The sequence below is a fragment of the Saccoglossus kowalevskii genome, chromosome 18, assembly GCF_978046115.1.
Source record: "Saccoglossus kowalevskii chromosome 18, keSacKowa6.1, whole genome shotgun sequence".
NCBI lineage: Eukaryota > Metazoa > Hemichordata > Enteropneusta > Harrimaniidae > Saccoglossus > Saccoglossus kowalevskii.
In genome coordinates, this window is record NC_140658.1 from 25813575 (window position 1) to 25826441 (window position 12867).

General features: G+C 35.8%; 1 protein-coding gene across 3 annotated transcripts in view; it reads right to left on the bottom strand.

The window, feature by feature from the left end:
• Positions 1-12867, bottom strand: part of LOC102810275 (tRNA dimethylallyltransferase-like) — a 44519-nt gene that overhangs the window by 2163 nt on the left and 29489 nt on the right. For all 3 annotated transcript variants that reach the window (XM_085493173.1, XM_085493171.1, XM_085493172.1), the window contains 4 exons: positions 8270-8390; positions 5843-6039; positions 4247-4356; positions 3496-3616 (listed from right to left, as the gene is read on the bottom strand). In XM_085493173.1, the coding sequence (XP_085349299.1) occupies positions 3496-3616; positions 4247-4356; positions 5843-6039; positions 8270-8390 (549 nt within the window). The remainder of the gene's footprint in view (positions 1-3495; positions 3617-4246; positions 4357-5842; positions 6040-8269; positions 8391-12867) is intronic.

The window sequence follows — 12867 nt, forward strand, 5'->3', positions numbered from 1 at the left end:
TTCAATAGTGAACCCTTTGGGGGCGCTCGCGAGATCAGTTTACAATGAAAAGTTAGTTTAAAGTGCAGCGTGTGTTGGAATTTCATGTAAATAAACAATGTATTTTACAAGCATTGTATACGTCGCTATGAGTCCCATATCGAACAGGACGCAACGCAACGACCATCACCCTTTAATAATAAAATTGTGTGTTACATATGAACTTAGAAGAAATATAAGCCATCAGTTGATTTTATCATACATCTGAGGCATTTAAATGGATGTTCTATCAATTGTTTCTTCAGCTAAGTAACTTTGTTGGAATATAGTGTACTATTGTCAAAACGTCTTGAATTTTGTTTCGTGCTTAATGCTGCAACAAACGCTGTGAGCAGTGCACACCAACCAATATTTGCATATAAGGTAGGCCACTGTCATTGCATGCATTCAAATGAAAATTGTGGACGACACGTGAGGGGGGTGTCACCATCAGTATAGTGACTCTTAAATGAAGGGGACACAGAATGAAATGCTTGACCCAAGTTAAAGTCATGAAGGTCGGATGACTGAAAAGCCTCAGTGGCAGTATCCGACAAAGTTTCATCCATTGTTTTCACACATCCATTGACCCTTGTCAATTACCACATTATATAAAAGCGCGTCTCCGTTTATATCCTAATTTATGGGATACCAACCATACAAGGACCATAATCGTGTTTACAACTGTTAATCCATACTAAAATTGATTTATACTTTTACAAATGACATTTTATGTTTACATAGCAGTATTTTATGCGAACTATTATTCCTTCCACAATTAACAAGAGATTAAGTCTTGTGTGTTAATACACTTGTGGCCAACATGGTCCTAAGTTTAGTTCATTTCGTTTAGAGCCAGAGTGGTTTTTATAAGGAATTTGAATTTGTTTAATTTGTAAATAAAACCATGACAATAATTTCTCAGTTTATGGAGCAATATGTCAGCAAATATTTAAAGATGGGGAACAAACAAATTATGTTTGTTTTTTTAAAATAAAAACTTGTAAAACTGCATTCTCCTTCCCAGAGTTCCTTGCTGCTAGAATACCAATAGTATCAAGTGAAATGCTACAAGACCATAGGTACGTGGATTCGTGGCATTTGTTTTCTAATTTGCAGGCTCTCGTTTTGATTTCTTCTTACTGGTAAACAAGTTTTATAATATGTCATCGATATCTGGTGATTTTTTCGTTAAACACACTGTAAATGGTTTAATAGTAGTTACATTTGTATAATTTACAAAGAAATAATTTCATCTCAAAATAACACAATTACTTGTGTTACAATTCATCAAGACATTCCTGTTGATTGCCAGGCGAGGCGAGGCGAGGCGAGGCGAGGCAAGGCGAGGCGAGGCGATGCGATGCGATATAAACAAATGAAAGCACTTTGTGGTATTGACAACTAACTCATCCTACTGCCACTCCATTCACGCTACAGAAAGTCAAAAAAATCAGCTTCTCATTTTGAAAACAGCCAAAATCTACAAAAATACAGAAAGTTTTTGTCGAGTTTGAAAATCGACATGGCAATGTTTTAGTTGGCATCTTTAAAAGTAATACCACTGTGACACATTAACCAATCAACAACAAGCTGTTGTGCTGCCAGAGATATATTCGTAGAAATAGAACTCTGCGAGGGAGACAGATGGTCTTTAAATACAAATACACATAAATTAACATGTTTGTATTTCGGATTAATATTCATTCAAAATGTAATCTACCGACTTTGTTAAAGTCGTGGGTGATCAATTGATAAAATAAACAGTATGTGTTGATGCTTTATGACACCAGTTTTTATTGGGTCATATTTTCGGCTATTAACAGAACAACTGAAAGCGTGTTACCAATTCATTATTATTTGATCTAACCTTTAGGACAAAAGAAGAATTAAACTCATACAAAATTTCACTATAAACTACTTTATGATGTCTATGTGTTTCATCCCTGGGAATCCAGAAAGTGCTCGCTTATGAAGTGAATTTAATATTCTTTAATGTAAACTCAACCAGCATTTGCAATGCACAGTCTCTATTTGGTATTAATGGTAGGTGATTTGACAAGTCACATGCAGTAATTCATTTCTACGGTCATCTTATGCTAATTTCAATGCAGTATGGCTGGAAGTGCATAGACTGACAAAATGTAGTGATAATAATCACTGTACAGACCAAAAACTAGCGTGGCAGCGAGTTTATAGCATTTATGTTTGAATCTCAACAAAAAAATTACATACCCTTGGTAACCCAGTAGGCGTGATCATCTTACAAACAGTTTTTTTTTTAAACCGGGGAACAGGAGCGCAGCCCCCTGATACTCTCGGCTGGCACCCTCTTACCGAATTGCCAATTGAACTTTCACGTCATAAATATATTTCTTGAGGCGTGCACTTCCGTGTTGCCGTACAACATGAAATCTTTCTCAAATATATTTTTCTCTGTGAAAACTTCCCAGCAACACCAGCTGACAATGTGTCTGGACACCAAATACACTAAAATTACTCCAAAATATTTCAATAGCGATAGATACACCGTTAAAATGACACAGAAACCTTCCGATATGGCGTTGCTCCGCTCCCTCGTCCGTGTTTTTTCTAGAAAAACCCCTGACAAAGTTTGATTGAATTCACTCTGTCCATCTCTTAGAAACAGTTCTTGATACAGTTGCAGACTGTGACTTTAGGATTTTAAATAAAATAACATAATAACAACTGTTATTTCACCTTCACTGACAGATTCACTCGGTATAAACAAAGCTGTAGTTTTTTTCGGCAACATCATAGTCATATCAACCTGCCTTCGTGGTTGTTTTTTTAGGATTTGGTAATGAATATTTAATTTAGTAACTTTGCCATATTCAAGAATTACAGCACTTAGCAAGCAATCAAGACAACCAAGTTTAAATCTGATTACAATAGATTACGATGACGGAAGTAAACAACATGCATCCAAAAATATTTTGTTGGTAGAATCGATGGAAATCGAATATGAATCCAGAAAATGTTCATCAGCAAAATTAACGCGATGCAATAACCAAAATAACAGAATGGTCAATGTTTCCACAAATATCCGCAACTCTCATCAGCAACGTTTAAATGGGGTACTTTCCAAAGCCAGTCGGTAAACAAACCATAGTGTCTTCCCCGAGACACAAGGACTTGGTACAATGTTACTGCTCAATCTTTTGCTGAATTTTTGATTCAAACTCGACTTTCCACTTGGTCCAACAAGATGGTCTATGACGGCTGTATGCCCTAAAATGGTCTATGATGATTATGTACCAAAATGGTCCATGATGGCTGCATGTGCACAGATAGTCTATGATGACACCATGTGCTGAGGACATTCTATGATGGTCAATTTCATTACTACTTGAAACCACTGCTAAATGACATGTGTGGACATGACGGTCGTCTTCAGTCACATAGATTAACATCGTTTCGCAGGAAAGTACAATTGGCTAGTACCGGTATACATACCTTTCCACTGCTTTTCTCCAACAAATAGTTTTCCGTCGCAAACTTCACATACATTAGATACATGATGATCAATGTCGGGAGTTGCTTCACGTGGCAACGGTGAAATAGACGGTGTCTGCCCCTGGCATAATAAATCATAATAAATAAATTAGCATAAAACATTTTAATAAATCTTTAAGCCACAAAAACTTAAGGCACCTTTCACAAAATAATCGCATACATTATTTTTTAAATTTCTTCAATAATAATGATCAACACCTGTTGTCACTTATAAAAATGATGCTTTCAAAAACCATCATACTTTTTGATAAAGTTGAAAATTATTAATCTGCAAACTAATAATGTCATTGACACAGTATACCTGATTTCTGTGACTGTGAATGCTACTCTAACCAATCTGTATGAATACATGGAGTAAAAAAAATGCACAAAGATTGAGGGAAATTGAGATTGAGATTTAAATTCCCGAGATTAAAAATGGCCGTCACTCAGACATATTTGATTCAGATCCTAAAGCGCATTATTATACTTCTGGCAGCAAAAATAATAGAATTTAGCGTCTTAGATGAGTTCAAAAGTGTCTTCCTTATTTGGAAAAAGATCGATAATAATAAAGTTATCACAAGAATACAGCGAAGTAAGTACTCAGGCAGTACAGGAACTCATTTCATTAATCTTTGGTACGTACGTGTCAGTTGCTGAATGTATCAACACTTGTATTTTTGGGAACCTATATGAATGACATACTCACCTGACTCAAAGATTGTAGAATTTGCACGGCTGGTGCCAATACCTTGGTGTCCCAGTCTGTCACATTAGTGACATCTAAACCATACACAGGTGGCACTTCTTTACCAGGCCCTGAGAAAATATCAAGAAAACAACTGTGTTGACTCTGACTAGAGATCTCACAATATTTAAAGCATGACAGTAATAGCGCCTGTCTAGTACAATATTGGAGATTTCTTAAAGCATGTTACGGTAGGTTGTTCTGGTTTGAAAATTAATCTGGTGAAAATCTGGTGAAAATTATATTTACATTTCAGGACAAGAAAAGTATACTTTTCACAAAATTCACAATCATTAATTTTCATTGTGCATACTTTTCAAGACCAAGAATAATTTAAGACCTGTACCGTACTCGACCGCGTTAGCGCCCAGGGGCCTCAACTCAGAAAATCATGATTTTTTAGGGGTGGGCGCTTACCCGAGCACCCCCCTCGAAAAAGAGTGCAAATGAAAAATTTGATTCATCAAGTAACAGATTACGTCTTTGAGGGAAATCAAATTACGAAATTAATTGAGTCGTCATTGATTTTCACAATGAAGAAACAGAAATGATCACAAAAAATATGCACATTTTATTACAATATTAATTACGTACCACCAGAATTTACGAAATTAAAAACATTTGAGTCTGTTGGAACACAGTCGAAGTCAAAATTGTCATATTATCTCCACTGACAAAGGTGTTGGATCGTACGCAAACTCTCGATGAAAATCACTTTCCGCCATGATGCATTTGCAGATTTCACCTGCAGTGGCGTCCTTTGACCTAATGGGTCAAGTTGGTTATTAACCAATCACAATGCTGTGTTGTACTGACGCAATTCTTCGGAAATTCCCGAAGACTTTCCGGTAACGCAATGCGGAAGTGAATTATCGATGTCGAAGTACGATCTGTTGGAATTGATTTCAGCGAATAAACGACATAGTTTTTCCAAAAAACTAGTAACTAGCCATTTTTGAGAGGTAAACTGAATATGGCATGAAATATTTACCGCATTTTACTTGTATTAACAGGTCATTATCGAAGCGTAGTTTATGCACGGTTACCGCGTTCTAGGCATTCACAGCATGTTCACAACGGTCGATATCCACGCTGTATCATATAAAAACGATTACGGTACCAAGATTCGTTACGCAAGACCAAGTTTTAAATTAGTTGCATTTTGAAGGGGTGGGCGCTTTGCCAAATGTGACCCCAAATATAAAAATTGCGCAAAAGTGGGGGGTGGGCGCCTGCCCGGGCATGGGCGCTAACGCGGTCGAGTACGGTAGTTACGAAATTTGCAAAATTTTTCAATAAAATGGTTACAGGAAAAAAACTATAGCATTAAAGGCGTAAACAAGCGAAAGGATGTATAAATCAGAATTTCAGTCTGCCCTGACTAGCACCAAAAAAAAAAAAACATCAGGCAAGACAGTGGTGTCTTCAACTTGTGGAGGTCATACATAAGTACCAGGATGTGTGACCCTTTTGAGTTCAAGCATAAGTACCAGTATGTGTCACCTTTTGGTGGGTATAGACAAGGCCTATGATTACGCATAATTAAAATTAACTCACTTTTCAGAAATCTATTTCCAACCCATCGGTTCTGTTTCCGAGCATACTGTCTGGTTGCTAACTTTAAAGCCTGGATGCCATTTTCCAGTAATTTCTTGCCATGATCCTTGTCTTTCTCGTCTTCTGGTAAAAGCAAATACGGGTGAAACTCCTTAAATCCGATAGACTGAAATATACCATGTGTGTACAGTTCTTCACTGAAATTCAAAATGCACGTCTCTGTAAATGGGTGTTTTCTGAGACTTTGATAAAAACATGCAGCTTTTGAACACAGGACTATATTGTGGAAGGTTACAAGAGTTGACAGTAATGGTGAAAGGGCTGATGAGTTAACTTTCACAGTGCCCCCCTCTCACATGCCAAAATCAATGATGCGATATTGGATGTCAAACAGGCAAAAATATTGATTTAAAATTTTTTTACCATGTTTGAATAGTGAAGTTGTGAATTCAAGTTTGCTCAACAAATCTGTTTTAGCAGGTTTGAATTATGCTGGTAACTATAGCAATCGCCATTTTGGCATGAATTTCAGCCAAACTGCATGTACCTAAAGTGGTGAGGTAATTTTAAAAACATTACACGTATTAATACAGTAACATCACGTCAGTTTGCCTGCCTGGAGTTGCTACGGTTCTAGCATTCCTGGCTAGTTTTGTACAAAGTGATTACAAACAAAACAGATTTATATATTCTTGGCATTGTTTAAGGTAAAGGAAACCCCTGCTCTTGGTTTCTCTGTAATTATTGGGGGTCTGGGAAGCAGAATATGGGGTTAATTCAATCTCTGAAACAAGGAATGGAGACCTCATAGTTCAATCAGAATGCTGGTATTATTACTAGTTACCGGCTTCTTGTGGCTTGGTGTGCCATGACAGTTGAGATGGGAACCAGCCAAATAGCGCAACATATGATATATGTTGATTCAGTTTTCCATGTGCAACGAGGGTTATAATCTCTAGTACATTTAATCACAGTAAAGCATATAACCAGTGAATTTAGCATCTTGAAACAGTTTTAGTCTTACCCTTTTTTTCTATGTTTCAAAGGTTATGCTGTGCCAATATTCATATTTGGTGGGCTAGGCTATATCGCTTCTAAATACCATAACAAAATACACTTGATATAATGATAAAGTTTGACAGGTCAAAGTTTACTTTTAGGCAGTTTTGTTTCCTTCTAGAGAAAACTGACAACTTTTGTTTCCTTTTCCTGTTATCATAGTGAAATGAAAACTGTTACTATCTTAATTTTTAGTTTCATTCGTATTAATAGATGGACTCTCTGATTTGACTCAAAGTTGACTCATTTTATGTAGCTACATCCTGGCACCACATTTAGCCGATATAACAAAAGAAAATGTAACATTGGTGTTGACATAGCTTTGTTGTCAGTTCTTCTAAAGTGTGAATTGAGGTAATTTTAAAAACATTACACGTATTAATACAGTAACATCACGTCAGTTTGCCTGCCTGGAGTTGCTACGGTTCTAGCATTCCTGGCTAGTTTTGTACAAAGTGATTACAAACAAAACAGATTTATATATTCTTGGCATTGTTTAAGGTAAAGGGAACCCCTGCTCTTGGTTTCTCTGTAATTATTGGGGGTCTGGGAAGCAGAATATGGGGTTAATTCAATCTCTGAAACAAGGAATGGAGACCTCATAGTTCAATCAGAATGCTGGTATTATTACTAGTTACCGGCTTCTTGTGGCTTGGTGTGCCATGACAGTTGAGATGGGAACCAGCCAAATAGCGCAACATATGATATATGTTGATTCAGTTTTCCATGTGCAACGAGGGTTATAATCTCTAGTACATTTAATCACAGTAAAGCATATAACCAGTGAATTTAGCATCTTGAAACAGTTTTAGTCTTACCCTTTTTTTCTATGTTTCAAAGGTTATGCTGTGCCAATATTCATATTTGGTGGGCTAGGCTATATCGCTTCTAAATACCATAACAAAATACACTTGATATAATGATAAAGTTTGACAGGTCAAAGTTTACTTTTAGGCAGTTTTGTTTCCTTCTAGAGAAAACTGACAACTTTTGTTTCCTTTTCCTGTTATCATAGTGAAATGAAAACTGTTACTATCTTAATTTTTAGTTTCATTCGTATTAATAGATGGACTCTCTGATTTGACTCAAAGTTGACTCATTTTATGTAGCTACATCCTGGCACCACATTTAGCCGATATAACAAAAGAAAATGTAACATTGGTGTTGACATAGCTTTGTTGTCAGTTCTTCTAAAGTGTGAATTGGGTACGGGATCGTAACTAAAGTTACATGAAAAGGGATACCCACAGTTGCATGTCCCAGCTTGATGAGGTCAGTGACCACACCTCGATCACAGAGCAATTTCCGTGTTATTTATAAAACGAAACTATAGAGGGCGCTGTGACTACTCCATGAAAATCATCTCACCTCTCCGGTTTGTGGCTTTTAAGTCTCTCTTGGTTGTAGTTGCTATGGAAATCATTCAGCTCATCTAAAAGTCCTGCATCCATCATTTCATCTACTCTCTTGTTTAACCTCTCATCTAAAACTGGAAAAAATGCCATTATGAAATTTTTGCATCATTATATAATTTTGAATACGATCATAAATTCAAAACTTCACAAAATAAAATCAAAAGTGCATATAAATATCTTGACTTTCTACCAGCAAAATCAGAATAAGAATTGAGTAAGGAACAAGACACCCCAAAATAAATGTCACTTTAAACATTTTGAATCACTAATAAAATGATAACAGTAACAAATGTTATTTTAATTAAAATGGATAAAGTAATGCCAAGAAAACATGAAAGTAGTTTCTGACTAAAATGCGAGTAAGTTAGTTCAATTTTATTGAATTCAAAAACAAATTGATGTGTATATGCATATTATTATGTCTTGCCCTTGATCAAAATTTGAACAAAATTTGTGAATTGATTAGCATGACCCAGAAAGGATATTGGACCCCAGATATGAGAAGCCTGGATAAGAATCCAGTTTTCAGACTACATGTCTACACCTGTGACATATTTCTATTCGATACATAGTGGCTAAGTACTATTGACTAAAACTGCTACATAAGCAAGCAATGCAGGCTTTTCTTTCAACATGAATAGTTGATAATATAGATTCATTCAGAACTGAGCAGTCTGATTTGCCAAGCCTTGAGCCTGTCAAGAAATAACGTCATAACACATGCAATACGTGTCGTAACGCCATAACGCGTGCAATACGTGTCGTAACGCCATAACACATGCAATACGTGTCGTGACCAACGTGCAAATCATACACTTATTAAATTAACGAGTGTAATTTTATTGTAATTTTCATTTCACAATAGCATAGCAATAAAGATAATTTGCATAACAATTAAATATGTTAATCAACAATATTTTATTCATTGTATGTATTGTTTTAAAAAAAACACATACTCAGTAGTTAGGTTGGGGGGCACTACCCTACAATTTTCCTTGGGGATTCATACAACCATACAATGTCCGTGCATGAACATAATTTCATAATTATCTTCTCATACAGTACATGTTTTGAATATTTGTTTTTTTCGGACTTTATTCTAACCACCCCCATTATAAATAACAGTTCCTCCCTCACTAGTCAGAAACAAAACAAAATCCAAACACTGAAGTGAGTGAGGAAATTGTTCACTTTACGGGTTAGAATTCGCGATCTAGAACTGACTGAAAAATTTTGCTTTTCACTAGCTTTCACTAAACACTGCACTACCTACATGTGCCAACCAAAAAAAACAAACGTCTCTTACTTGGGCATGACTATTATGGGGGAAATGTCAGCTATATTGACTAAAGTCACTGATGAGGTAACTGCAATTTTACATTGAAATCAGCAAATAATATCGTAGGATAAGTTTATTAAAGGTTACAGGTTCATTTAGTTTCTTCAGTTTGAATCAATTTCTATTTGAGAATTGGGTCAATAATCATGTAAGAGTGGAGACAGACAATGTAAAATAATCATATTAACAATTCAACTTTCTTCCCTAGTGAGATATAGCAGGAGTCTCCATAGTAACAAACTAATCTTTTATCCTAAGTTGTTCTGTATCCTAAAGCAGTTTATGATAAAGTCGAAATGATTATTCGGAAAACACTGAATAAATTCCCCAAAGCCAAAAAGCTACAAAACTGAAAAGTCTCTGGCGACATTAGCCTTTGAAGCAGTTACACAAATTCAGTGCGTTGCCATGGCAAGTTTGGAAAAAAATGCAAACTAGGATATAGGAGGGGAAATGACCATCATAAAGATCTTCCACAGATAACAGGATATATTTACTAGAACCTAGAATTCCAGCCACCAATAATGGCCTCCAACTATTTACAACCAAAGGACCAATTACGAGAATCTAAATGAGAATCACAACAAGAAACCTCCACAGGTGCAACCCCAAAAATTTGTAATGCCATAGCAACGAGTTGCAAAAATGCACACACAGACAAAGATTTCAAACAATTCATGGTGATCTATCTTCTTGACAACAGAAGTTAAACAAGTCATTGACCCTATTTTTAGTGCCAAATAATTATTCACACTCGTATGACAGACATGATACAAAGGACCATTATGTTTAATTTACTGGACATACCAAGTTTGAATGAAATATGTCCATGCATGACCATGATCCAGTTCAGAAAATGGCAAAAATGATGAATTTTTAGCACTAAAATTAGATTATGAAACAAAATATGCTTATGTATGATATGACTTGTGTTGTAAATGTCAAGTTTGAATGTGATTGTTCAAAGCATGTAAGAGATATGACTCTGGAACTGGAAAAAGGCAGCCAGTCAACCATTTTTTTGTAAACCGAAAAAAAAAAAAAAAATCTTTTCTGAGGTGGTCTCCAAGTATAAGCCCACCCCTTACTTTGCCCCGACTTTACCTGCTGAGGCACCTGGGCTTATGATCGGGGAAGTACGGTAAAACTTAATAAATTCCAAAGTACCGGGGTATATGCGAGAAGACAGATCATATATAATCAACTCAATAATATATGGCATGGAAGAATGGTCGAAAACAAACAAAATATGACTTATAAAATTACTTTAACGATTCTCTACTCAGAAATCTCTACTTTCCTAGAGTAGGTCAAGTGTTAAACAGGTCAGATGTGATATTAGTTCATCTATTTCATTGATACCATAAAAAAAAATGACTATGTGCAATAAATAAGGCATAGGGATCATTACTTGAACACGTGCAAACATTGAGACCTAACGATGATAACAACGCATAATTAAATGCAAAAGGCTCGAAGGTAGCCACCAATTTGTAAACAACGACATGCTATGACGTTGCAAGTGCAGGTGACGACTTCTGTTTCAACACAACAGTCTATCTCACTTTTCAAGCCAACATGCGTGACATATGTATGAAAATTTCTATAATTTCTTTGTTCATTTTGGACCAAATCTAATTTTGGGGGAAAATATGGAGAAAATGTAAGTTTACTATATTTTTTTGTGATAGGTAATTAGAGTTGTCTCTAACATCCAATACAACAGCATTGAAACAGACATTTATACTGGAAGCTGCAGTGTTAATTTCACTCTATAATAGTTGTCAGGGAGTGAGTTTTTTGTAAACAAACAACGAATTTTACACACATTCTCACATGGGACCTACTGTGAAACATGTCTTTTTGGCAAGCATGTCTTTTTCGCGAATTTAGCGAGAGATCTGATTCGCTAATTCAAGATGTCGCTAATGACTTTATTATCAATTCAAAATGGCCGCCGAACAAACAAATCAACAATGACAAGAGAGATTCGCTAAATCAACATTTCGCTATTATGTCATTTTACTAAAATTCGCTAAAATTGCATGACACTTTTTCAACATGTTTTACAGTATATTGATGCAATAAATCCAAGTTATGAGCAAACTCTTGCCAAGTGAAGACAGTAGTGAAGAAGGGGTAACCATGGAAACAGTAATCTGGTATCCAGGCTGCCCAGGTACAGTAAGACTTAGGGGGGGGGGGGGGTTCTACAGTGACCTTCAGGAGATTTTGTTCAATCAAACGTTTCCAAATAAACAAACTTTGAAAATTCCACACAATGAAATGTTAGCAGTTTACAGTGAATTCTTTAATATTGGGATCAGACGATTCACAGCTGTTTTATAGGTTACGTAAACCTACATTTTTAGGATATTTGTGATGTTTTTCTTTTCAGAATAAACGAAACAATTCAAATCAAAACTTATTCAAACCTGTTTCAATACGAGTTAATAAAACACAAACAAATAATCCTACAGCTGTCGCTTGGATTATCGAAGTGTACATTGATATATTATATGGTTATTATGTAGATGTTTTATCACTTTATTATCCCTCCTCATCCACCTCTTTATTCCTAACATCAGAGTTTTGTTGAGATCTAAAGGAAGGTTACATCGACCTTCTGTTACACAACAGGTTATTAGAACAATCAGGCCATCCTGAGGTGTGAACCATTGCAAACTCGGGGGTGGTAAACTGGAAGGAGGGTTCTGAACAAGGGAAAATAATCCTACAGGACAAAATGTGAAAAAGTCACGAAAAGCAGTACACAAAAACCATGCACTTGCAATTTGAACATTAAAAAAAATAGTCAAGCAAAACAACAGTGACATACAAAACTGGAACTGTCATCTGGCAAAAAAAAAAAAAAAATAAAAAAAAAAGAACCATGAGTAATATAATCAACAAATCTAGCTCAAATTCCCAAAAAAATAAAACGCATAATATGCATCTCCCCTCCTGAATGTTCACCATTAATGTGCTTTTCGATAGGAGTCTACTACTAGTATTTAACATCACGGAAGAGAAGTGACTGGAAGGTTTGTTTTAAAAAAAATTGCAGTCCAGACACAGAGAAAAAGAAAAATTTGCATGCAAAATGTTGCAGGGAAAAGAGGTTGCATACTCGAGAAAAAACAATGAAAAACACTGAAAAAAATGCACTGGCCACCCCCCTCAATGATTTCCAATATTTAACCCCTTAATTC